The sequence below is a fragment of the Nyctereutes procyonoides genome, unplaced genomic scaffold, assembly GCF_905146905.1.
Source record: "Nyctereutes procyonoides isolate TBG_1078 unplaced genomic scaffold, NYPRO_anot_genome, whole genome shotgun sequence".
Classification (NCBI taxonomy): Eukaryota; Metazoa; Chordata; class Mammalia; order Carnivora; family Canidae; genus Nyctereutes; species Nyctereutes procyonoides.
Window position 1 is genome coordinate 14180312 of NW_026575052.1, and position 27939 is coordinate 14208250.

Sequence of the window (27939 nt, forward strand, 5' to 3'; positions counted from 1 at the left end):
GAGGGCAAGCTCCAGGGAGGAGTTTGAGCTAGGTTCTTTCTAGTCCCTGAAATCCCTTGTTTCCAAAACTGAACTCACCTTCGTCTTCGCCATCCTCAGGCTTCATGAACATCTTGGGATCACCTCTGCTAGCTCCTTTCCCCAGGTCACCTACTGAACCCTCTTTTGTTCCCTCCACTGCCTTTGCCCCACATCACCTGCAATTACAGCTGACCCTTAACATAGGGATTAGGGGCACCAGCCCCCTTCTAGTCAAAAATCCACATAGAGCTTGACTCTCTCCAAACTTGACTAATAGCCTACTATTGACTGGAGTCACTGAACACATTGTGCACGTTATACATACCATATACTGCGTTCTTATAATAAAGCAGGCTAGAGAAAATAAATGTCAAGAAAATCATAAGGAAAAAGCTTACAGTACTGTATCAGAAAACAGGTATCCGTGGACCTGAATGGTTCACACCCGTGTCGTTCAGGGGTCAAGTGTACTGTGTTCCCCGGACTGCTGTGCTAGGTGCACTACCATCAGATCGACCTTGCAGCGCCCAGCTCTACAACCCTTACCCACCTGTTTAAATATTTTCTATGTTCCCGATGCTGACAGGACAAAGGCCAAATTCCTCCTGGGATTCAGCGCACTGGGACCCAATCCATATGCCCAACTTGCCTCCTATTCCCGATTATCACACTCCATGTTCCTGGGCCTCTTGCCCCACTCTTTCCCAACTCAGTCTTTGTGCACAGATGTTTTTCTAAAGGAATGTCTTCCACCCCCACATCTCTAGAGGTTCAGCCTAAATACTGTCTCCTCAAGATGTCTCTGAATGCCCACTTTTTACCCTAGTGACACTTACCATTTGCAACCAGACCTCAAACCCCAAGAGGGCAAGAAACACTGATTTTTGTTTGTATCCCCATATGAGATACAGTCTACAGGTGAGAGAACATTATATGACTCTCTCTCCTCCCAAGCTTGCCACAGCACAAAAGGCAGGCCCTCCAGCTTCCTTGCTGCTCTTGCTATACCTCTCAACAGTCCCTCAGGGGTGGAGTTCAGATCGGAACCACCGTACCTCTGGTCCCTTCTTTAGAGCCAGGCCAGACAAGTAACACAGAGAACCAGTGGACTGAAGGTAATCCAACATCATTTTTCTTCCTGGTTTTTGGCTAGTCCAAATCCTACTACGCTACTTCGACTTCTTGGAAAGAAGTGGAACAGCACAGAGAAAAGAGCTCTCTGTTCATAAGTTCATGAGTTCATTAAGAACTCATCTGGTGATGCTCTGAGTTCCACAAATGATTCATTTCTCATCAGCTTGGCCAGAAGCTTCTGGAGAGGAAGGACTGTAAATTCCTAAGAAATCTGCCTTTATTCTGTTGGGTGAGAAAAATCCTTTAGGAATAAAGGCTGGCTCCCTCCCCACTCCTGGGTGACCTCCAGGAACATGACATGCTGAACTTTTTATGCTCAGAAAAGGAGTATCTAGATCAGGAGATGCAACTTGGATTCAAACACCGTGAAATTTTGTCAAGCAAAAATAGTCTTTATTCAAATTTAATGGAAACAGGGGTCACTATACTTTGCAAGACGGGGAAAAATAAAATTAAAAAAAATTCTTTTCTTTTCTTTTTTAATATAAAACAATATAATCACAATACCAGAATATGGAACTCTACAGTTTATTTCCTATGGGTTACTGCAGGTATCAATTTTCCTCGACTGTGCTATTCACAACTTTGTTAAGTCCAAAAGTATGAAACCAAAGTGGTAGGAAACTTAAGACTTCGCACTTTCACTAAATGGCAAACATCAAAGGGCATCAATTCGAGGGCAAACATGGCTGAACTCACCGTACCTACCTATGTCAGCATTCCAGCCTGAAAGCCGTCCAGGTACTGAGCTCCCTGTAGGAAAGGCCAGGCGGAGGGCCACGGCGGTTTGGATATTCTACTGTGGGCCAGGAGTAGAGGGGGTTTTCAAAGAGAAGATTGTTTTCAGTCGAGCAGGAAGGCCTGGCGCCAGGAGGCTTTACGGAGAGGAAGCACTTAGATTTAACAATTGTAGACACACCATTAGGGGAGTTAAAAATGTACAGCAGTGACATATGTTCTACTTGGATCACTTGTGCTACGGCTACCAAACATGTACAAAAGACTTCTCGGGGAGTTCCAGCTGTGGTTGTAGCCAGTTAGGACCTCGAGTGGGACCTGGATCTAGACCGAGACGGCGATCTGGAGGCAGACCTGGATCTGGACTTGGACCGAGACCGGGTTTTTGAAGCGGACTTTGATCTGGAGCGTGATTCTGACGGAGGGTTGGGTTTGGATTTGGAATTGGACCTTGACCTGGACCGGGTCTCCTGATGGGTGCCGGCATCCGCACTCTCCCCTCGGCCTTCCCTCTGGCTGGGCTCGGCCTTGGCATGCTCATGCTCCTTGGAGGCGGAGCGGGACCGTGACCTGGACTGCGAGCGCTCGGCGTCCTCCTTCTTCTTTTTCTTGCTGCTGCCCGACTTGCTGTCTCGTTTGCCGCCCCGCTTTCGGCTCCTCTCACTCTTGCTGCGGCTGCGACTGCGGCTGCGGCTACGGCTCTCTTCCCTGCTTCTCTTCCTTCCCTTCCGCTTGTCTTTGCTGCGGCTGCGACTGCGGCTGCCTCCTTTGCTACGGCTGCGGCTGCGGCTCTTGTGCGGACCCTTCTCCTGGCTCCGGCTCTTTTCCTTGCTTCTGCTCCTGCTCACGCTCGCTCGCTTCTCCTCCACTCGCCTCTCCTGACTCCTGCTTCGACTTTTGCTCTTGCTTTTATGCCGACTAGGACTCCGGCTCTTGGATTTGCCAGTGTTGTCGCTATTCTGGATCTTCTCTTCAGCTTGGTCCTTGCTCTTGCTGCGGCGCTTGTCAGCACTGCGGCTGCGGCTGCGGCTCTTGTCATCCTTGCTGGGGCTGCGGCTCTTCTCCTTCTTGCTGCGGCTGCGGCTCTGGCTGCGGCTGCGGCTCTTGCTCCGGGAGTGGGAGCCTGACCTGAGGAGACACGGGCACTGGGGTCATGCACAGCCTCGCACCACTGAAGAGGCCAGAAGATTGGAGGGAAATACGTGGCTGGTACTGGCCCCAGATGGCTTTCGACACCCTGATCCCAATCCAAAAAACCTGGGATGAGGGAAGACTGGTAACACGATTAAAACCAAAGCAGGACACGGTACAGGTATGTTCTGCGGACCTTCTGTCCTTACACCAAGACAGACCCACCTGGACCGAGATCTGCTCTTAGAATGGCTGCTTTTGCTGCTGCCACTTCGGCTTCTGCTCTTCCGAGAATGTCTGCTCCGGGAACGAGACCTAAGGAGAGAGAGGACTGTTTAATACTTGCTGACAAAAAGGCTAGATGAATAGTAAGACATTTTTCAACTGAAAAATCTGTCTGGCACTGGCTGTGTCCAGGCTCCAAGTTGAAAGAGAGTCCTTTCTGGTGTTCTAGGTCCAAGGTTCCAGGACCTGCAATGTTCTACCTGTAGGGCTTCCCTGTAACTCAGCCCCTCCAATCCTGAACCCACTCCCCCCCCCAGACCCACTCTTTGTGCTGGGTTCCTTCCTTCTTTCCACCTACTACTTCTGCTGTTATTTACCCAGTTCCCCATACCAGAAACCTTAGCCACTCCAGACTCTTTTCTCTCCCCATTTCTTCTTATATCTGATGAGCCTGCCTCTTTATCGCCAGTTCCCCACCTCTGCTGCTGCCCCTGACCAAGCCACCACCATCTCTTTTGGTTCTTTTTTTTTTTTTTTTTTTTTTTTTTTTTTTAATTTATTTACGATAGTCATACAGAGAGAGAGAGAGAGGCAGAGACACAGGCAGAGGGAGAAGCAGGCTCCATGCACCGGGAGCCTGACGTGGGATTCGATCCCGGGTCTCCAGGATCGCGCCCTGGGCCAAAGGCAGGCGCCAAACCGCTGCGCCACCCAGGGATCCCCTCTTTTGGTTCTTAAACAGACTCCTTACTAGCCTTGTGAACACTTTTTGATCCTTACCTACTGATTCACTGTGACCAGAGAGCTGTTTTATAAACACACCCAAGCTTTAAAAAAAAGTCTTTAAAAGGCCAAGACTGTGAACTCTACTTATTTCCTACCATAGTAACCAGGGCTCCTGAGGAGACGACTGAGTCCAAGAGTAGGGCAGGGAATGCACAAGATGGGCCTAGAACATCTCATCAGGGAAGAGAGGGTGAAATGCTCTAAGACAGCCAGGCGCCACCACCTATGAGAGGACTTTCGCTGAAAACATTTAACCTGTATCTCAATCTAGACCTAACTTTCAGTTTTAGGGAAGCAGGGGGATAAAGCACAAGTTCAACGATGCCAAGAGAAAACAGATAAATTCAGAATGTGGGATACTACTAAAAAAAAAAAAAAAAAAAAAAGTCAATCTTGTTGGAGGGGGAAAGGAAAATGGGGCTGCTTCAGACCAAAGAGACCTCTTGCAATGCAAGGCTGGCATGGATCCTGGTCGGGCACTGAGGGGGACACTTGACAGGATGAGCACTGGGTGTTATTCTGTATATTGGTAAATTGAACACCAATAAACAATTAATTTATTAAAAGCAAAACAAAACAAACAAAAAAAAACCTAAATGCATGGAAAACAAAAAGAGGACAAAGGAGGATGTACCAGTCATTAAAAAAAGAATCAAGAGACACGCCATCTAATGGCAATGTGCAGACCTACTTGGGATCCTAATATGAACAAATCAACTGCAAAAATACATGAGACAACTGCGGAAATGTGAACACAAATTTGCTAGCTGTAATATGGCATCATGATTTTGGGTTTTAATAAGAGGCATACACTGAAATAATTACAGGTAAAATGACAGGATGCCCAGACTTGCCTTAAAATGAGGCAGTGGGAGGGGTGGGGAGACAAGACTTGCAAAATAACAAGACAGCTGGATGGGTGACAGGCCTAAGGGATTCGGGTCATTAAACTATGTCCTCTAAAATACTTTACATTTTCCTTAAAAAATTAAAAAACAAAGCCAAACCTGAAACCTTAGAAATCTCTACTGACTTTCCACTGCTCTTAAATCCTTGCTCTGGCCCGTGGCTCAGCAGGATCTGGACCTTCTCTGTCTCATCTCAAGCCACTCTCCTCCTGCTACCCTCAGCTGGAAGGGCACTTATCCCCTCTCTGCCAGCCACCTCCAACTCCTCTTTTAGAGCTCAGCGCCTAGGACATGTCCTTAGAGAAGCCTCTGCCAGTTCTCCACACTAGTGCTATGTGTATTTCCTTTGACATACACTTATCACAATGGTCATTATTTGCTCAATGCCCATTTTCTCCACGAGGCTGTTTCATGAGGGCATGGACAGTATTTATCTCATTCACAAGTGTCTGGCCCTGTGCAGAGCAGCTGCTGAATAAGAAAGTCTCCTCTCTTAAGTAGTGGAGTGTTTGGGAAAGTAGCCAAGGGACTAGTGGCCCTGTTTGTCTCCAATAAGAGTACTATCTGGGGTACCAAAGAAAGAAAGTGAAAAGAGGTCACTTATCTCTCTCAGAGAAAAAAACTTCAATTTGTACTCATGATGTAAGAATTCAAGAGTTTTACAAATAAATGTTCAGCTCAAAGTTCGGAGTTACTGAACCAGACAGAACCATGTACTAAGAATTCAAGAGGAGAATGGAAATGGATTATCCAGCTATGCACTCAAAAATGAATTTATAGCAAATACTGACACACAGACACTGGCAGTACCTTGAGTGGCTCCGGCTCCTGGAATAGGACCGGCGTCGGCGAGAACCGGGCTTGTCTTCAACTAATCTGATTTTTCTGCCATTGACTTCGGTTCCATCTAACTTTTCCAAAGCTCTTTTCATATCAGAATAAGACACAAATTCAATCACCCCTTCATTTTTGCGTCCCTTGTGAGCATCTGCATAGGTCACTTCTCCCGCCTGACGCATATAATCCTTAAAAAAAAAAAAAAAAAAGAAAAAAATCACTCAATAGGTTAGGATACATTTTGTTAGAATCTAATGCAATTATCATGATGAAAGTTTTCCCTTTCCTTTGGGAAGAAAACTTAGTTTTCTTCAGGATGAAATTTACTCTTTAAAATATTTCCATCTACATACTTCCCACTTACTAAGGTTTTTTTTAAAGCATCAGGTGAGTAGTAGAGATGCTATTCCCTTAAATAGTTATGTTATGAATATGAAAAATTTTAACTATCATCTTCTAAATTTTATAGTGGCAAGTTTTTTTGTTTACAGCAGTTTTATTTATTTATTTTATTTTTTAATGATTATTTATTTATTTATGATAGTCACAGCGAGAGAGAGAGAGAGAGAGAGAGAGAGAGAGAGAGAGAGAGAGAGGCAGAGACACAGGCAGAGGAGAGGGAGAAGCAGGCTCCATGCATCAGGAGCCTGATGTGGGATTCGATCCCGGGTCGCCAGGATCGCGCACTGGGCCAAAGGCAGGCGCTAAACCACTGCACCACCCAGGGATCCCCTGTTTACAGCAGTTTTAGACACCCATGTTACCACATGAATAAAAGTAAAAGTTAGAGATCTTTTACAGTTCATTATAAATCCTTGTTGAAAACATGTATAAATATTGACAAATATCTAAGGATAACATATATAAAAAAATCCATAAAGGGACTATAAGATTAGCATCTCAGTTTTATTTAAAATTGCTAGTAGGGGCATCTGGCTGGCTCATTTGGAGGAGCATGTGACTCTTGATCTCAGGGTGTGAGTTTGAGCCCCATGTTGGGTGCAGAGATTACTTAAATAAAACTTAAAAAAATAAAATAAAATTACTGCTATATCATTTCTTCAAAACAAAGAGAACGGCAACAAAACAGTACTGTGAAGTTCTGGCTTCAAAGGTTCCATGACTACACATGTCCCTTCACACTGTAAGCCTCTATGCTCATTCTCTTTGAGGAGTTAATATAATCCAGTGAGAGAATACAATTAACTGCTAGATAAACACTAAAGTGACATATGAGGGGCACTTGGCTGGCTCCACTGGAAGAGCACTGACTCTTGATTTTGGGGTTGTGAGTTTGAGAACCATCTGGGGTGTAGATTAAGAAATAAAAAACCAAACCAAAAAATAAAAAAAAATAAAATAAAATAAAGTGGGAGTGCCTGGGTGGTTCAGTTGGTTAAGTGTTGGACTCTTGATTTCACCTCAGGTCATGATCTCAGGGTTGTGATATCGAGCCCTAATGTCAGGCTCCACATTCAGCTGGGAGGTTGCCTGAAATTCTCTCTCCCTCTCCTTCTGCCTGTTGCCCTGCTCACTCTCTCTCTCAAGTAAATAAGTAAATCTTAACAGTGATGTATAAATAAGATGAGCTCAGATTAGTGTTCGAAAACACTGTGAAATTAAGGTAAATTTAAAACTTAAGGCTTTATGGCTAATTTTCCCATATTTCTTTGCATGTGGTATATACTTAATAAACATTTGTGGAATGTATAAATATTGAACCACAATTTATTTTTGTTATTGGTTTCTTCTCTGTATTTTACAAAGTTATAAACACTGAACACATGCCATTCAATACCTTCTTTGCTCACTGCATCATAAAATGTTTACATGTCTTAACATACATCTTCATAATTAGTGTGCCCAATACTATTTCTGAGGATCTCTCAATTGTTGGGAATTTCAGATTAAATAGTCTCTTGCTGTTACTCATAATCCAGCAAGGGACATCTTTGTGGAAAATCCCTTCAACTGAATTATTTGGAGTGAGGTTCTGGGTAAAAAACAGGGCGTCTATATCATTTATCACCTGAATTTGGACACCTCTGAGGTGGAACAAGGATGCTATTAAGTTATGCCAAGACTGAGACACTGTCTTGGACAGGTTGAGATATAAGTTAACTCTAGTAAAAGGGTTTGAAGAATGTCACTACTTTTGTTTTCTATTTCCAAATTACTAATAACAGGAGCTAACTATTAAATGTTTATTGTATGGACAGGCATGATTTAATTGAAGTCCTAACATGAGATAGATACAATTATTTCCTTCATTTTGCAGAACAGAAAAGGAGATTATATAGACTTCAAGGAGCTGGAATTCAGAACCTGAAATAATACTAACAACTCCACACGACAGGTCAAACTACCAATTCTCAATGCCTCTGGAGGTACACTACTGTTTAAATTTCATCTCGACAACATCATCATTGGATGCAATTTTATACATTTTAAAAACAATAGCCTTTAAATTTATTTTTGCATTTCCTCAATTAACAGCTAGCATTAATTGTGCTAGGAATTGTTCTTGGGTTTTTAATATTGAATTGCATTCAATTCTCACAATAACTTCGAGTAAAAATGAATATGGATCCCATTTTTTAGTTGAAAAATATGAGGCACAAGGGGAAAGTAACTTGCTCAAGTAAAATAACTGCTAGGTGGCAGACCTGGGATTCATTCCAGATAGGTGGGCTCCAAAACCCTGTTCTCAGGTCTGCTTTGACTTACAAGGAAATCTGGCTCTATTACTCTCTTTTCCAAAGAGTGAAACTACCAAAGGTACAGAAGTACAAAACCAACTGAAGACACTGGCTAAGCTCCATTTTAACCAAAAGTCTGAAAGCCTTTCCCAGTTTCTACCCCAACCATTCAACCTTTAACTCTCAGAAACACTGGAGTCACTTCTCCAGTGAGCACAGGCCTGCCAGCAGACATTCCATGAGGGCCTCCTCCACTGCTGCCAACCAGCACAACTTGCTGGAAGAAACACCAGCTTTAAAAAAAAAAAAAAAACAAAAAAAAAAACAAACAAACACCAGCTTAGGTCCTAGTCCTGGTTCTTGTGCTAAGACCTTTGTGTGTGTGAACCTTTTCTGGATCTCATCTCTGTTATCTGAAGACTGTTGGGAACAATTTTAAAAAGGGGAGAAAAGGATATGATATTGCTTTGCCTAGTTAAAAATTACATGAATGTAAGATTCCTAACTACTTTGTGCCGAACCTAAACATACTCGTTTTGCTAGAGAGGACCTGTTCAATGATGGACTAAAAGTGAGAAGTGAGAGGGGGAAAAGCGTGATTGTCCTTCTACCATCCAGGTTAAGATACTACTCAAGTCTTTCTTCCCTGAACTTAAGAACACTGTTGTCAAAAAACAGGCTGGGATCAGTGCACTAGATGGTCAACACAGCTAGTGGACCTCAATCTTTGACCTGAAAAGTCTTTCAGGATGAACATTCCATGGAAAAAAACCCCAAAACACCTTATCAAAGAACATGAGTTTAGATAGTCCTTTATACCAAAGAAGAGCTACACTGGAAGCTGACACAAACCTGCATACTACAGCTGACACAAACCACCTCCAATTGGTGGTTGCAGCTTTTTCTTTTGTTGGTGAAAAACTACAATACCCTCTACACAGAAGAAAATTTCATTTAACATACATTGTCTTTACAGTGATGGTCCCCTAATGTATAGTAACAGTGAGATTCTGATATCTTTTGTACTCCTATAGAAACTCTAAAAAAAAAAAAAAAATTTTTTTTTTTTTTTTTTTTTTTACTTTTAAAAAAGACTATTTTTAAGCAATCTCTGCACCCAACATAGGGCTTGAATCTATAACCCTGAGGTCAAGAGTTGCAGGCTCGACCAACTGAGCCTGCCAGGAGCCCCGGGAACCTTTAAGAGAATTTCCACACTTTGGGAAAGTTTTCAAACATAGAATACCATTACATTCTGTTTTTGCCTGGGCCTACATAGAATTACCTCCTTCCCAAGCTCAACAACTGCCTGACCTTATCCCACAAGGTTAAGGAGGCCCAAACCTTTAGGTCTTGCCAGCTGCACCGACTTGACAAGTTCTCCACAATAAGTCTGTATTCTGTGCGGGTAGGAGGGCCATATTTATCTCGGCCACTTCTTCTATAACCATATCCACCTTTGGAAGGTTCAAATAGATAACATTACTTCAGTGGAGGAAAAGGAAAAAGTGACACAGCACATACTCCCCTTAAGTTTACCACTTACCCCCACCCCACACAGCACAGATATTTTAGTTCTAGCCCCGCCCCTTAATTCTAAACTAGATTTCTTTTTTAAAGAAGCAATCAACTAAACATGAAATTTAATTTAATTTACGAAGTGGTAAGTATATATATATTCATTAATATTACATTTAAAATTAACATGCATAAATTAAAACTATTAACAATTTAACAATTTAGAAATAAGTAACCAAATTACTAAATCAGTTACTGGTGTTACTCACAGTGATTAAAGTTTTTGTGAATATTTTATACGAAAAAAAGATTTTCAGGCACCTATTTCAGTTTAATCTCATCTGTGTCTAACCCTTGGGATCCTCACCACCCAGGTCTAATGGGGAAAGGTTGCGGTCGTCACATGGCTTCCTGTTTTGGTCAGCCAAGGGCCACAATGGTTCAAAGAGCCACGCATGGAAAGGTAACCCAAGGTCAGCAAATGGAACAGGCAGTCATCTTAGCCTCAAAGGATTCTTTTAATTAAAACATTGAGGTCTTTGTTAAATCTATGTTAAACAATTGCATTACAGAGAAAAAAAAACAACAACACAAACACACATCATTAAACATATTTATAAAGTATTAAAACAAGAACTTTATGTCATTAATTAAATTAAAATTAAACAGTATCAAAGATGTTTATTTGCAATTTTACATTTAAAAAGATACACAATTTATAAAACAAATAGCTTAAATAGCAATACATTTCAGTATAATATTAATTAATTACTTTAAAAAATTAACATTTAACAACAAAGGCATGTATGTCATTGATACAAATGCCCTTTTAAATGCTTACTGCGTCCAGAACCGTAACTGCCATCTCGACGTGGGCCGCGGGCATGCTCAACAATTACTCGCTCACCACAAAGGTCTTTGCCATTTAGTTCATAAACAGCATCATCTGCATCACGCAGATCATCAAACTCCACAAACCCATATCTAGAAGAGAGCAAACAAAATCCCGGTTGGCACCATTTTGACATCCAGTTTCACTACCATTAAAGAGAAAGCAATGAGGGTCATGCTTAGCAAAGGTTAGGTGGGTTTTGCAAACTAAGGATTGGCTTTCTCTTCCCTTTGGCTGAAACCACTTTGCTTTGTGCCAACAGGCACTGCAAGAGGATAGGGAGACTTCTCAAGGTAGAACGTATTTCTAGTAGGTGGCTGGCTAAATACACGGAGACCATTTCTTTTGTTCCTCAAGTAGCTGGTGGCAACTGCAGACACCTTCAGAGGGATACTTGGTATGAAGGATCAAAATACATAACTCTGTAACATTGAGTATTTGCCCTCTCAAATCACATAAAAACTCATCTTTTTTTTTTAGCTTTAGCCCAAAATGAGAGCTTAGAGAACAACTAGACTTAAATCTAGGTACCGTGTCTTAACTGTTAAGTCATGTCTGGAATAACATACCAAGTAAAAAACTTACAGTATCTCAAATCTCAGTGAAAGGAAAAAAAAAAACAAAACAAAACTTTTCTTCTACCTAAACAAATTAATCACAACTGAATTTACTGTTCTAGAAATTATCAGTGGAAAAAAAAATCAGATCTGTTCACTTCCTCGTGGTTTTGCAAATTCATTTCCTGAAAGTTTTAGGTAGGCTGGAATTCTCTAATATTTGTATGTGACTTTGCAAGCTTCTCTACACAGTATTGCTAGGAATATCCCAACAAAGAGGTCTGCTGGTTTAACACATACCCAAAAGAAAGCATCCCCCTCCAATTTCTATTAACACCTGTTAAAGAACACAACTTATAAAACTAAACAGCAAAATGTGTAAGGTATTTGTAAGTAAGGTTAAACAAATGGTCTGACAACACAGCTGTGCAGTCTAGCTCTGTGACCACTGCCTATACTTCAAAACCATCTTAATGATCACACCTGATCACAAAGGAAAGTTAGGTTGTGTACACAGGCAAACACTGACCAGTGTTCTGCTGTGTCTTAACATTCTGGAACTAACAGCATGTTACAAGGCCTGCCAGGAGTTCATCCAGTCTGATCGGAATTATTCCAGTTTCCTTAGCACGTAATGGTGCACTCAGCAACATGTTAAGTGAGAGGAACTCGGAATTGCAGGATTTTCCCTTTACTGAAGAGTCCTTTCGAACCAGTCTCCAGAGGTGACAGTGTATGGCTGACCACTTTGGAGGGTTCTTCACGTTGAAATGTCTATGAGTGGCATTCAAACTTCAAGTCAATGAATCTTAACTCCATTTAAAAAGAAAAAAAAAAAAAAAAAAAGGAACACAGATACATCCGGTTGGTCATGGGAAATGTTTTGGAAATGTTCTGCAGTAACACAATTCAGAAGCAACCTGGCTTAATTTGTGGGCTGTAAAGTCTAATACATGGTTTGATGCTTCCAGAAGGCTGAACTGCTGTGCAGGGCAGTAAGACTGATTCTGAACACGATGTCATATTTGACAAAGCAAGTGAAGCTTCTCCCAATCATTGACTTACTATGTTAAAAAGTGCTTTACAGTCACTGAAAATCTATCATTGATAATATACTGCAGCTGCTTTTTCCTTTCCTGAGCAGAACGAGATAGCAGGAAAGCTATACTATCATTTTCAGAGACAAAATTAAAAAAAGTCAAATCTACTTTCTTAGGTTTATTTCTTGACAGATCATAAAATACTCTCATGCCCCCAAAAGTACCTTCCTTAATTTAGTTGTCAAGACTGGTCATAGGTCTGCTTTGCCCACAGCATCACTGCTCTTGGCATCATATGGGCAAGAGCCTGATGTCAAGTAAAGAGCAATGAGAGAAAACATTCACCCTGGGTGTGATGAAATGGCCCCATGCCCCTCTAAGAGTGGCATGCTGGTGTGGCCCCATTTGCTGACCCTGACTCATCTAACGTGCTGTCAGAAGGACAACACTGACTTCCAAAGACTGAACAAATCATAGATATACCCCAACGATTTTCTTCAAAATAATCAGGGTTTACAACTATTTGAGGGTCAGAGGATGCAAGACCCTAAGCTCTGCCAATCATCTGAAATTGTAAGCCCAGCTTCTGTCACTAACAGGTGATGCTTCTGTCAGACCTATGTGGTAATGCATTCTCCCCGACTCAAAGATTACCCTGTGCATGCTCACTCTGTTCCAAGGCTTACATGCAGAATCCATTCTGACCTTGGAAGGAAAGTAATGACAATCTGTTAAATGGAGACACAATTATCTAAAAACAAAACAATTAATGCTCAGACCAAGCTTTCTTACAGCTGAGGCTGACTAGAATTCTTCCCTGAGAGGAAAATAACCCTTACACAGTCAGTCCTTCCTTAATACTTACTTCTAAAGAGCTACCTTGAGATCAAATTTGCTTTACAGAAAAAAAAAAAAAAAAGGCTACTCTGTGAAAAGCCACAAGCTCTATTTGGGAAACTGTATTTTAATTATTATTTTTTTTAGTAAACTCTATGCCCAACGTGGGGCTCGAAATCATGACCCTGAGATCAAGAGTGGCATACTCCACTGAATGAGCAAGTTGAGGACCCCTATTTGGGAAATTTTTATGTTAAAGTCCAGTCCAAGGATCAAATCAGGCACGTGATTGTCACCTCTCTGGACCACAGGCAATGCTAGGTGGGTTTGGAAGATCAAACCAAATATCCTCTTGTATCACAAACCATACCTGATAGGGACTCCTGTCCTGAGAGCAAAGACCAGATCAGTGTGGTTGCTTCTACCACATTACTGTTTATTTAGATCTGCTTTACTGAAACAATGCTTTTGTTTTATTCAAAAGGTAGTGAGTGGGTTCCCCAAATTAGGCAGGAAGACTACATAGTAACAATAAGGTGTTACTTAATGTTTATGAAGTAATCTTTATATACTACACAATGTTATCTTATATTTACAATACCCAAGAGCCAGGAACTACTATCCCCATTTTACAGATGAGGAAACTGTACACAGTGTTAAGTAACTTGCATGATAAAACAGCAGAGCTGGCATTAAAAATCTGTAGTATGACTCCAGAAGGCAAACTCCTAACTAGTAAGACTGGAGCAGTAAGAACTGGCCTGGGTTCTAGTCCTGGTTATGCTATCAAGCAACTATGACAAGTAGATTTAAGTCATCTTATTTTCCTAGGTCTTGGTTTATCCATGAAATAAAGGAGCTATACTTCATATCTTTAAAGTTTTTCCTAACATCAAAAGTATAATAGGTAAATGTTGAAATGGGAGAATTTAAATATGGTAGCATCAGAGGAACACCACATGACATATGGACAGGATAAATTTAGTTTTTATCATCTAAAGTACCTTTTAAAACTACTGTATGGGTCCCAATTTTAGTTTTAAATTTTAACTGTTTCTGAATGAAATTTAGTGCCTTCAATAAAATAATGCTCTCCTTGGTAACTAACATCAGAGGGTCTTTCTAGATTGATCTTAACATCCCTTCGTGCTTTGCGATAAATACATGAAACTAAAATCCCGAAAAGTAATCTCCTTTGAACTCTTTGTCAAAATAAGGAGGGATGTAAAATACACGCATGTATGCATACACACTATGTATTGGCATGTGTGTATATATGCATACACATCTCTGGTGTGACCTGTGAATAAGCTTCACAAACCCAACAGATTTCTTTCTAGCTGCAGACACTCTTCTTCTACTGTTAAAACCCACCATCTTTCAGTAATTCCAGTATGAGAATAAAGAAGATGAAGGAATTCAGGAGAATGAATCTAAGACAAATATAAAATTCCCTCAATAGCAGGGCTTGGTAAAAATAAAACAAAAACCTCCCGATTTGCCTCTTCTTGCTTTTTTTACTCCTAGCTGTCATGTCTTTTGCCCCTGTCCCATGCCTATGCCAAAGGACAAACAGCATGGCCTATTATATGTACATAATTTTTCTTTTTTTTTTTAAAAAGATTTTATTTATTTATTCATGATAGTCACACACACAGAGAGAGAGAGAGAGAGAGAGGCAGAGACATAGGCAGAGGGAGAAGCAGGCTCCATGCAGGGAGCCCGACGTGGGATTCGATCCCGGGTATCCAGGATCGCGCCCTGGGCCAAAGGCAGGCGCCAAACTGCTGCGCCACCCAGGGATCCCCATGTACACAATTTTTCAATTAAAAGAAAAATTTCTTTCTTCAACATTTCTCTGCTACTGCCTTTCCCCTAACTCTTTTCCTCTGGGTAACATTTTATCCTGACAGATTTAGCCAAAAAACAAAACAGGAGGGGAGGGCCTGTCATTTCCTCCTTAAAAAAGTGAGGACTGTGATTCTTACCAAGTACAGACAGGTATCTGGACACCACAGACAAAGCCACACGAATTATGTGGGCTGCTCTAGACATTAGTCCAAGCTCCTACCCCTGCCAGTGCTCTGGTGTCCCTCATTCAACAGTTGCCGTACTGCTCAGGCTGTCAGTCACAACTCTGAAATGCTGGAACTGGAATGACATGGTTTTGAAACTACTCTATGACTTCCATTTTTAGAAATGTTAATCACACTTTTCACCCAAGAATTATCATCTGGGACTGTACTGTTGCTGAATGGGCTTTCCCTGATCCTAATAATCTCCCTCGATGGTCCCAAATACCACTCTGCATGTCCTATTTACTGAAGAGGATGTGCCACTTATCCCACCTCTTTGGGAACGACTTAGGGTCATTTCTGTTTTCCAAACATCGTCACTGAAGAGGGAGACTGGAGAAAGTCCCTTCCAAAAACTGATAAGCGTGACTTGCTCTGGAGGTATGCTGACCAAGCTAACCGGACAGGGCATGACTAAGGGGGTGCTTGACACTGGCTAACCAATGGGGAATGGACATGAGGAGCAAGGGAAAGCAAGCCTCCATGCGTGTGCCTGCGATCACCCACCAACACTGCTTACCGAGGGGCATGCCTTGGTTGTTCTCTCTATAAGAAAAATTTGCCCCTTTCCACAGTAGATCTCTGCTCACCTTTGTCCTACAACTGTGCCACATGCTTTTCTTTGTATGTGGACATGACAGTCCTCAGCCAACCATCAGCAGGATGTGAGTTTTGTTTTCCCAATGTGGTGAGTCATTCCCACATTCACTCATTTTCCTTGTAAGAACCGAACCTCTCCATGGCTGGTCAGGATTAGGGATGTTGCTGTAGCCAAGGAAAAATTTTGATCTGTTGAAGTTAACCCATGGGGTGGCTTGAACCCTAAAACTAGGGTCAATAGCACTGTTCTTTAACGGCAGAGCCCTTAAATCTACCCTGAAAGAAATGGCATTCAGTGAACAGGAATCAAACAGCTTTCTTTCAAAGTACTTAGTGTTGGTCCTACACTTCGGTCAACATGGTCCTAGGAGGTGAAAAAAGTTAGGGCACATTGACAGGGTAGTAATAACAGCAGTAATCCTTGCTGTCTGCATAAAGTGCTTGGAAAACTGCAGAAAACCACTTCTGCGACTGTTCTCTACCGCTCAGGTGAGGCCAGCTCAGAGAAAAGCCTGCAAGTGAGAACGGTCACTGCCCCAGTTCCAGAGGTTTGCAACATTCCAGGGGAGCAGTGGTTAGGCCCTCAAAGCAGAATTAATCAGTGTCACATTCACTGCTCTGGGTCACTGAATATGGTTGCGGTTTGACTTTTCCGGTCACTGAGGGTTGTTTATGACCCACAAATGGGAGTTCCTACCACATGAAGTAGGTTCCTGAGATCCTTTCCTATCCTGAGACAGGTAGGAGGCTGCTCTGGGCATTCTGGCCTCCCTTTCTTTAGCCTCAGAGGAGGGATGGCCATCAAGGCCGCCCGGAGAAGGTGGATGACTTACCCGTGCTCACTGAGTGGCAGAGCTGGGGTGCGACTTCAAGGCTCACCAGTACCCAGTCTGGGGCTCTTTTCACGTCGGCAAACTGGCAGTTCCCGCACACCAAGGGCTCTCTGATTAGAGCTAGTGTGGATTCCTGGTCTGTAAGCGCTGGCCACAGCTCAGTCTGCACTTGATCTTTCCCCACCTTCAAAGAAGAAAACCTACCTCATGATATCTCTCGCTTGGAGCCCCTGACCACTAATCTCCCAGCATTCGGCATCACCCCTGACGACTCCTCTCTGGCTGACTGTTCAGCCTGTTGCCTGGCCCTAGTTCTCTCATCTGCTGGGCCCCCCGAGGCTTCTTCTTCCTGTCTGATTGGTTTACTTATTCCAGGATATGGCTATTCTCACTTAGTAAAACTTGTCTCTTTACGTGTAGCAGGAAAGCCAGCTCCTAGATCATTCTTTTGCTCAGAGGTCTATAATGACTCCTAAATATCTCTGTTTCAATCGTTTTCCAAACCCGAGTGCCTTGATTACACAAGGTGAAGCAAAAACAATCTTCTTCCATAGACTTGAGAACTCTTTTATGAAGTCTCACACACTCGCCTGACTAATCATCTGAGCACCTTCTTTAGCTTTGGAACTTCTACTCCATTTTGTGTTTTACATGACAATGTTTCTATGGCCTTTCACGGCTTTGCTCTTTTTTCTTTGTGTTGATCCTCTCATTTGATTATGTGATCTTTAATAACAAAGACTAATATTTAGTGTGGTGCCTGGCACACGGTAAATAATTTATCCATAATATTCCATTCATTCCTCATATTGTATGTGAAGAATGTACTGCTATTAAGATTATTTCAATTTCACAAATAAGAAGGCTGAGAGGCTTGGAGAGACTAAGCTACTGTTCATTGTCAAGGAGCTCCTAAGTGGTGTGGCTGGATCTGAACCTAGATCCATCTGACTCCAGGCTCAAGCTCTAAACGACTAGGTTACACTGTCTTTGTAAAGGCAGATGCTTCTTCTCTCTCACAGTCCTGAGTACAACCCTTTTCATTTAACAAATGCTGCTGCTTGACTTGATAATCTAACCTCAGATAAGCCAGGTTATATTCAAGTTTTTTGATAAGTGGGGTAAAGTCTCCAGAGAAAAAAAAGAAATTGATCTTGGGGCAAGGTGAGGCACCTCTAAGCTTGGGGTATGTGACAACCAGGTTACTTTCACTCTTGTCTTTTGGTTCCCATTAGCCAGTGTCAGCCATCTGGTCCTTCCGAAAACATGTGTGGGTTCAGAACATAACAGACTAGAAGAATAGAGGAAAAATAAGATTATTCTGTGCAATCCCCATTCTGGAGGTCCCACAACAACCCCTAGAATCTGTCTTTGGTTTTAAGGCTCAGCAAAAATTAGACCAGCATAGAGATGACAGAGAGTCAGGCCTAGAGGTGGTAGATGTGAATGGATATTGACAAAATTATATATTTAAGAATGCATTTGATTAATTTTATAAGGAATGGTGACTGGACCAAAAAATATAAGCATGAATGGTATGGAAAAAAAATGGACCAGAAATCAAAGCATACTATAAGGTTTACAGACTTGCAACTACACCAGGATTATAGCAGCAACTAGGAAAGTACTTTGCAGATGACAGGCATCTAAGATCTGACATAATTTTAATTCCAAACAACTATTAACATGACTACTCCAGCCCACCAGAATCCTTTCCTTCTTCAAACTCCTTTGTAATAATTTTCACAACTCTGAGGTTTACTGTTAGCTCACAGATGAAGACACTAAGACTCAGAGCAGGGAAGAACTTGCCAAGGCTAACCAACACCTGGAATCCTTCCTAGCCTAAAGTCAACACTCATCATCATGAGCTACTGTCTCCCAAATACTAACAGAAAGATGTGGTCCAAAGAGCAGTTTGAGAAATGCAAGCTCTAGAAGCACAGAAAATCAGTTTTATCAAATTATGTGCTGTAGAAGAGAAATGCCCATATGAGTATTAGCATCTTATGACAAATACTAAATGGTAAGAAATACCATTTCTGCATCTGATAGGTACTGAGACCAGTAAGTTGTGAACACTTATTCTCTAAGCTACTAGTGGAACCAAACCTATCAAAATTACCAAATTTTATAGTTCATCAAAAATTTTCACACCAGTCTAGGAAGACAGAGAAAGGTGACATCATTAAAGGAATGCCAGCCCATCTCTAAAGGAATGTTCACATACTGGGGTGAATATTATAGAAACAATCAATATCCTAAATACTAAGCAATAAAAACAAAATTCCTCCAGAACAGGAAGTAGAGAGGAACCTGCATCAAGTTCATATTTAGTCTACTTTATAACTATTCTGTAGGCCTATCTGCCAATTCTTTCAACTATCCGAAACTGTTTCAAAATGAACGTAAGGTTGCTAAGCGATTTCACTTTCATTAGGCTTTCACTTTCATATTTCCACCCTATAAAATGGGACTACTCTCAGAAAGCAGCATACTCCTGAATAGTTTGTGGATCACCATTCTAACCGTAACCCCCTGTAACAACAAAATGTATTTCACTGACATTTTAAAGTCAACATGGCTGCTTTCTTCATGGGGGATAAGAGGCAAACAATCACACCTGTGTGCTTTTCAATTTTCTGACATTTATCAACACTAAGAGGCTATGAAAAGATCCCACAAGAAAAGGGGCCAACTATTCCCTGACAACACACTACAGGTTCATGAAGACAATCACAGACTTAAAAAATATATGTATATATAAAAAAAAAAACTCTCAAGAGATGAAATTACCAATTTAGAAAAAAAAAAAACCCAAAAACCTCTTGAGACATTAAGATAGGAATACTGTATCTGTTACTCATACCTAAATGAAATAAAGGTTTACACTCAACAGACAGCACTACTTGATTCCACACAAAAGCCACAAACAAAACCAGTTCATACTTACCTCTAAAATGGCACTATGAGTGGGTAACAGGTGTTAAAGCCTCTTAGAAGTTATACCTCTGGGACCATCTTGGCTGTTCCCATCTCCCTCATAACCACTCCACAGTCCCTGGGTTGCAGTCAGTTTCTTTTCCTTTTTGGTTAAAGATGCCACTTCCTATGCTATTTCTCGGGGGGATGCCCTTCCCTTGAAATCAGTCATTTATTTCATTTAGTATTTTAACAACATTTTCAAATTCTTTTCACATTAATGAATCAATAGCTTCTTTTCATCCACATGAAATAACTTTTCTCAAAGTCAGTGCTTCTGGTCTGTGGTTCCTGACTCCCATGCCTCAGTCTCCTCCTCACCTTTCCATTCCTGAAGGGCGGATTCAGACCTCCCTCCTTTGGTCTCCCCGCTTTCTCTAGGTCTTGGAAGTCTGTTTATGAATGCCCCCCATTCTGGCATCCAGGCCTAAAGATGTGGCTGGGGGACTTGATGGAAGGATAACAAGTGTCCTTTGGGTGCGTCTTCAGGTATCATTTGCAGCTCTGAGACCTCCAGACTTTCATTTCAACACGCAGGAAAGGTCATGTAGGGCATTTCCTCAACATATGGGCATGCAAATCCAGAGCACAGCCTGATCCTTTGCTTTCAGGTTACTCCAAGACCAGACACCCCTCGCAATAACGGGACAGAGATCACTTAACTGCATGTGCTTGCACAAATCCTACCCCAGTCAGCCGTGACAAAGCTGACACCATCTTACAGGTCTTCAAAGAATACCCTGAAGGAGTATCACTAGAGTTTCCTTCTGTCTAGAGCCAACATCACAGAAACAACCACTTGCCTCATTGTTGGCAGTAACTTTTTAGCTTGTTGAAGACTGTAGAAAGACTAAATAGACCAAACAGGCTGTGGAACCTAACTACCTTCTCATCCTTGGAGGCAAATGGCAGAACAACAGAACTGAACCATCTGGAATGAAAGAGCCCGAGAGAAGCTGTGACTGCCACTGCTCATGCTGTAGCTGGTATGGGAATAAGAAAGGGCTTCAGCTTCCAGAGCTGTCAATAACTCACTCTGTAACCTTGAGCCAGGTACTTAATTAGCCCATGACTTAGTTTCCCCATCAGTACAAACTAGAGACAACACCTGGTAATAAAGTGCTTTGGTGTACGCAGTTGAAAAAGAAACCACACAAGTGCATGCTGTTAATACTTTTTTTTCAAGTTTTGAAATTTCAGTGTTAGCATACAAATTTATAAAGGCCATCCCCAATTGTATTCATCTACTCACATACTAGGAGCACCTTTCTTAGAGAAGCTCAAAGTACAACTTTCTGTTTAAGTTACCTGGAAGCATCCAGAAATACTGGGAACCCAAACCACATTTTTATCTAGTCTACATCCTATGCTTATCTTTTAAAAAGGGACAAATACTTCACATGACCCTTTTATTCATATGATACCTCAATGAGGAAGGGAGGAGAAAGACATTAAACTGAGGAACAGGGGTTTAAAATGACTTGGCTGAATAAGTACAGACAATGTTTATTCTCATCACAAACTGGGAAACCAGAACCATGGAGTGGAAGTCTCAAGCCAGGGAATTTACGCTAGCAACATTTGGTCAAAATTTCAGTACGGTATTGTCTCTTGGCACCGATTTTTCAAAATGACAGAAATTTAAAAATTACCCAAGTCTTAGGAAGAAAAGTAACACATTAATTTTGGATGTAGGCTAACTTCAAGAGACTGCAATACAAAACCAACTTGGTCACATTTGTCATGGTTATACTACTAATAAAGAATGGTACTCAATCCATAGCCCTATTTCTCATTATTTCTTACTCATTTAAAAAAAACTTCTTGGTTAAGACACTTGAGACCACTTGCACCTGTGAAATTAGCAAAGATTTTAAACAACATGTATGCCCGATGCTGGTGAGGCTGTTGTGACAGGAGCTGTACACTGTTGGGACAAGAGTAACTGGTACACAGCTTTTCTGAAAAATATTTGGCATTATATGCAATGAGAGCCTTGAAAATGTTCTTTTCCTGCTGTGACACATGAATTTTACTTCACGGAATCTGTCTTAAGGAATGATAAAAATACAAAATTTTATGCATATGATACCCAGCATAGCGTTATTTTAACAAACAGAATTTAGAGATGACCTAAGAGGAATGGTTGGGTAAATCATGATTCAGCCATACAATTATTTTTCTGCAGCCGTTAAAATGATGTAAGATTTTTATGTAACAGCAAAAATACACAAGATAAATTAGGTAGAGAAAGTGGGACATACAACTGCACATAAGACCTTATTTTAAAAGGATTTTAATATTTATTTTCTAATCAAACAGTTCTTTAAAATAAAAAAAGTTCCTGAATCTGTTATGCTTGGTAAGCTAAATGGCTGAGCCTTAAAGGCTGCAAGATAATTTCCTCATACACAATTTTAAACATTCTAATTTAAAAATCACAGTATTAAAAAATTATGATGAAGGCTACTGGAGAGTTCAGAAAAGCAGGAACTCTTAAACATTACAGGTGAAAATATACTCTTTGCCTAGAGAGTAATGGAAACCAGTAATTAGAAAAAGCCTTAAAGATGTGTATATACTTTGACTCCAAGAAGTTCACTGAAGAATCTACCCCCAAGATTTTTTAAAGGAAATTTACCACAGTGCTATAAAAGCATAAATTAGCAAAAAACCAAAGACAACTCCAATGTCTTGCAACATGGTTTTAATTATGTACATTAGATAACACTGATAGGTGGGAACCCATTAAGAATCAAGTTGTAGAATACTTATTGACAAAGGTAAAGGATCAGGCTCATAGGTAGAAACAAAAGGTTTACAAAACAAGACATACAGTATGACCCCAAGTCTGTAGAAAAGATGGGGAGGCATAAGAAGTGCATGGATACATGAAAAAAAGAGTCTCAAAGGGCAGACAGTGCCATATTTGGATGATTTTTTTCTGTCCTCTGTATTTAAAATTTTTAAAAAATACCTACGTAAAAATTTTATAATCAGAAATAAATACATGCTATTTTGGAACATTATAGGAATTAAGAATGGGTCTTTAATTTTAACTACGTGTAAACAAAGTCGTTCAAGAGCTCCTTTAAACAAAACTGTTTTAGGGACGCCTGGGTGGCTCAGCAGTTGAGCGTCTGCCTAGGGCTCAGGGCTTGATCCTAGGTCTGGGATCCAGTCTGCATGAGGCTCCCTGCAGGAAGCCTGCTTCTCCCTCTGTGTCTCTGCCTCTCTCTTTCTCTCATGAATAAATAAATAAAATCTTAAAAAAAAAAACACTTTTAATCTCATCTTAGATAATCATAAAATCAAAACCTTGGACAACGAGGATTCGAGTGTCATTATCTTTGAGAGCAAAACTGCCTGTGGACAAAACGTGGTGAGGTCTTCTTAAATAGAGTATTTGCCTTTTGTCATTCCTGGCACTCATTAGTTGTACCATTTTCATAAAAATGATAAAACATTTATCTGATTTATCTGCTATTTGGTGGTGGGTGAAGATAATCTCCCATAGTTCAATAATCAGAAACCAATAACCTGGAACACTAAACTAATTATATTTCCGTTATGGCACCTTTTAAAAGAAAAGACAAGAAACTAAATAAGACAAGCTCCCATCAAAGACTCAGAGAAAATCCCTGTGTAGGGTCTGGGGTTGGAAGGGATTCATCTCAATATCTAAAATCTAACAATGCTCTCTATTGATCAGGGACAAAAACAATGATTTGACTCACTGAGCGAGTCTTAACATATTAAAAAAAAATTAAGGTACCTTCTACTTGAAGGAATTTTCAAGGAGGGTGAAAACAAACACTTCCTGCTAATATTTAAGTAGTGAACCAATTAAACAAACCAGGACATCCCCTGACAATTCCGGCTATTCACATTTTCACTATAATATGAAGCACAGGTGTGAAAATACAGCCAAGTTTCTCTGGAGAGTTTTAATTCATGCCGTTAGCCAACTTAAAACCAAACAAAAAACCCTCAATAATTTGGAGGTTTACCTGTCCAGCTACTAGGCAAGCAAAATAAGCTTAGGGTGTAATAAGTTAAATCTATTAATTAAGATATGGAAAAAGTAAGATATAAAGATCTATGTCTATAACCACAAGATTTTGTGGCAAGAGAAACTACTGTATTAAAAACCTTCTACACTTCACATGAAGTGATTTATTTGTAAAAAAGAAAGCCCACAAAATCCACAAATAATCAAAGGCAGCAAAAGTTACCAGAGTTGGAAGGCTATAGACAGGTACAGCTAATGCTATTGTTTCCTTGACCTCTGATCTCATAGTGGCTCTTGCTGGAGTTAGTGTGGCAGGATCTGAAGCAGTCTATATGGCCCTAGATCTACATCATGTGGTGGTCCCAACTGAACTGCTTTTTAGGAATTCTCTAAAATTAAGACAACCTAGATTAGAGTTGCCTGTAATAATAAAATGGCAGGCAATGAACTACTGCATACACAACTTTTTAAAATGCCAAGAGGATCCAGAACATCCTCTCCTGGACACTAAATGAGAGCTCATCTGCTTCCTCATTTGGTGAACTCTGTTATACCAGTACATTTTGCCTAATTAATTCCAAACAAATCTACGGTCTACTGATGTATCTCAATTCTCCAACTTTGAACTCTTCAGCACTTCATCGAAATTCTATCCATCCAAAATCTGCTTTAGTTCTTCGATTACTAATAACCCAAGTATGTTAAAAAAAAAAAAAAAAGCTTCTCAAGGAGACCTACGATCCTTAGTGTCCAGCACCATAAGCTTACACGTGTTGCTAAATTATGCCATCTTTTCCTTTTGTATGTACTCTTTCCTTTCAGACTCCTCTGCACTTCTGCAATCTAGTTCAGTCAATTTTTGCTTGAAAGCCATCTATACTATATTGGTCCTTTGCTCAGCACTTTCCTCTGCAGTGATTCCTGAATTCTGCCAGGTGTGCCAGTTTGTCATATCTGACTTGGAATCTCTGAAATAACTTCCCAATTCCTCATTTCAACCTACACTTTCAATCACAGACTTTACACGTATCATGGTTTTGCAGAACTGTTAAGAATAAATAGTTCCCCCAAAGAGACCCAGGAATTTAGGGTTCTGCAAGGATCTGTCCTATCTTGTATCTCACCACTTCCCAGAGAGCTCAATTATTCCCTCCAGAGCCTTTGAATTCCTATCCATGATTTTGGTTGCTCAGTGTAAAATCTTATAGTTGGAATTTTCTGGCTTATGTCATTCAATTTCTAAATCCTTCATAAGACTCAATCCAAGCTTGATTGCTCATTATTTCTCAAAAGCACTCCTTCTTGGACCACCTCCTCATCACTGGTTATGACATACATTATTCCCAGACACTTTACTTCAATCCCCACTCAATTCATTCTTCAAAGCTCATTTCAAACAAATCTCTTCAAACAAATCATTCCAAGTTTTACTTGAGTTAAAAGTGAGAGTAAGCATTTCTTGACTCAAAGAGTACATGTTGTCACCGTCAACACTTAATTTACTCAAGAGCAGAATTGTTTTTTTCTTTCCAACCCACTTAGCACAGTAGCAGGCATCTTGTTGGTGGGTTATCAACACATTGTTCCATTAACTACTCTACCATTAACATCAACATCACTTCCTGCTCACTATCACTTGAGTAACTTTAGAAAACAGACCTCACGAAGTAAGCTTCATGTTAATCAAACACTGAAGCTGTCTCCTAAGGATCACAGTCATAACCATTTGATTACAGCTACCATTTACAGCTATGAGCCAAACGCCTTTCAATTATCTATAATGTTCCTTTTTCTGCAGATGAGAAAAGTCAGTCCTAGAACTAACCTGCCCACAGATAGTAAGTGGTGAAGACAGGATTTGACCTGAGCATGCCTGGCTTCAAAAACCACACTTTTCCCACAAAAGTTAGTCATCCTGTCAACTTTGTTGTCCTCTGAAGAAAATTGGGAGTTCTCACTTCATCTTTCATATAATGTATCACAGCAACAACAAAAACTTTACCTAGTAAATTCCTCAGGAACTAAAAGCTCTATTGTACCAAATGAGTAATTTCCTAACCCTTTTTACTCTAAATTAGCATTCACAGTAAATGGCTTAAAAAAAAAAAGATTTTATTATTATTCTTTTTAAACTGACCTCTACACTCAACGTGGGCTCAAACTTACAACCAGGGTATCAAGAGTTGCATGCTCCACCTACTGAGCCAGCCCGGTGGGTGCCCCATAATAAACACTTTTATGGAGGACATCTTCCTTAGTAAGACAGTGGTTCTTCCTAACAATCACTTTAAAATGACTTTTAAACCCGATCAACAATGTTGAGTATACGGAAGCTATCAATTTGTCTCAAATGTGCAACTGTTACTTAGGGGTTTTTCAGAACTTCTCAGGTGTTAGTTGCTACTATTACAATGGAGAGTAACCTGTACCATAGCAAACCTGTTGCAAATGTCTTTCTTTTTTTCCCCTCTTTCCCAAATAAGCCAAAGAGTTCCTCTAACGCTCAAGGTTTAGTACCCCTAATATGTTCCCTCTATTCCTTTTAATACTTATATCCAAGTCTTTGAAGTCCTACCTAACGTTTCCTGCCTGGTTCTCATAGTTTTCCCCGTTGAGTACCTTCTCCAAGCCAGACTCCTCGCTTTCCCCTGAAGCGTGTAGCCCCCTGCGGGCCCTGCTTTGCCAAAACACATCCAGGGATACACGTAACGCACCAAAGCCGGGGAGGCAGAAGTTAACAATTCCGAGCTAGGACTCTCCGCCTCATTACCTAGTTGCCGCAGATACTAGCCAGGGTGGTCACGATTCTCTAACAAATTCTACAACAACAAAGCAAAAATAAAATAAAATAAAATAAAATAAGATAAAATAAAATAAAAAATTTTCCTTTCCTTTCTTTTTTTTTTTTGGCAAGTTGCAGAACGGAAACCACAGCATGGAAAACTGTACGGAGTTTTAAAGATAACGAATCAAGACTTTAAATGACTCTGGTAGAGGGGAACGGTCGAGGCTTTCAGCGCGGCAGGCAAGACGATACTTTCGAAACTGTCACCAGACTACTTACTCACTCAAACCCGAGTCTCCCGCCCAAAAAAAAAAAAAAAAAAAAAAAGTGACACATGCAAGTCAAGAAAAAAAAAAAAAAAAAAAAAAGAAGGGCCTCCCTCCAGAGCGCCTGTCCTCGGGAGAGATGCGTGGTGACCGTCTGATCCGTCAGACTGGGCAAGAGGTGAAAAGGGAGCAGGAAATCCTGTTTGTTTATTCCCAGCAGCCCCGAGGGCGGGAAAGGTCGGTCTCTAACCCGAGGCGAGCCAGGCCCCGGGAGGCAGGCGCCCCGGCGCCCGGAGCCGCGCCCTCCCGCCCTCCCGCCCGGCCCCCGGCCCCCGGCGCCCGGCCCCCGGCCCCGCTCGGGGGCTCCTTCGCCCCGTCCCACTCGGAGCCTCACCGTCGCTCCCATTATCCCTCCACCACCCCCGCCCGCGCAGGCGCAGTGGGAGCCACGGCCTACCCGCGCCCCCGAGGCGCCGCGGCTATGGCGGAGCCGGAGCAGGCCGGCGGCAGCTCCGCGCCGGGCGGCGTCCGTCTGCAGGCCCCGCGCCCTCCCCACCGCTGCCGGCGCCCCGGCCCCGCCCGGCAGGCCCCTCTCCTGCCCTCCTCACCCGTTCTTCAGATCCACCTCCAGGATCTTCCCGTAGCCCTTAAAGAAGCGCTCCACATCGCGCTCCCGGGCCTGGTAGCTCAGGCGGCCGATGTACACCCGCGGCATCCCGGCAGCGGCGGCGGCGGCTTGGCCCGGCCCCAGCCCCCCTTAGGCGGCGGCCGGCGAAGCGAGAGCGCGGCGGCGGCGGCGGCGGCGGCGGCGGCGGCGGCAACGGGCGAGCGGCGGGACGGACGCAGCCGAACCCCAGCGACGTACGCGAGCACGCAGCACGCGAGCGCGCGCCTCCCGCCTTCCCCGCCCTCCCCGCAGGCGGAGGGTAACGGGAGGGAGCGCGCGTTCGCTTCCCGCCCGGCCAGGGGTGGGGGCGGGGGCGGGGCCGGACCGGGGGCGCGCCGGCGTGGGGGCGGGGCCGGGTGATGGACAGGCGGCGCCGGCGGCGCGGGGGCCGGCCCT

At 42.0% G+C, this 27939-nt stretch overlaps 1 protein-coding gene and 1 long non-coding RNA gene across 2 annotated transcripts; both read right to left on the reverse strand.

The window, feature by feature from the left end:
* Positions 1-1526: 1526 nt before the first annotated feature.
* SRSF4 (serine and arginine rich splicing factor 4) lies at positions 1527-27800 on the reverse strand. Its single transcript, XM_055331629.1, has 6 exons — positions 27485-27800; positions 10839-10981; positions 9824-9936; positions 5754-5968; positions 3250-3339; positions 1527-3021 (listed from the first exon to the last, which is right to left on the reverse strand). Exons 1-6 carry the CDS (start codon positions 27589-27591, stop codon positions 2193-2195), a joined length of 1497 nt encoding a protein of 498 aa, XP_055187604.1. The 5' UTR covers positions 27592-27800; the 3' UTR covers positions 1527-2192.
* LOC129513525 (uncharacterized) lies at positions 10988-26905 on the reverse strand. The gene is made up of 3 exons (XR_008665262.1): positions 16832-26905; positions 15989-16163; positions 10988-12254 (listed from the first exon to the last, which is right to left on the reverse strand). It is a non-coding gene; the product is annotated as an uncharacterized LOC129513525 (long non-coding RNA).
* Positions 27801-27939: the final 139 nt, after the last annotated feature.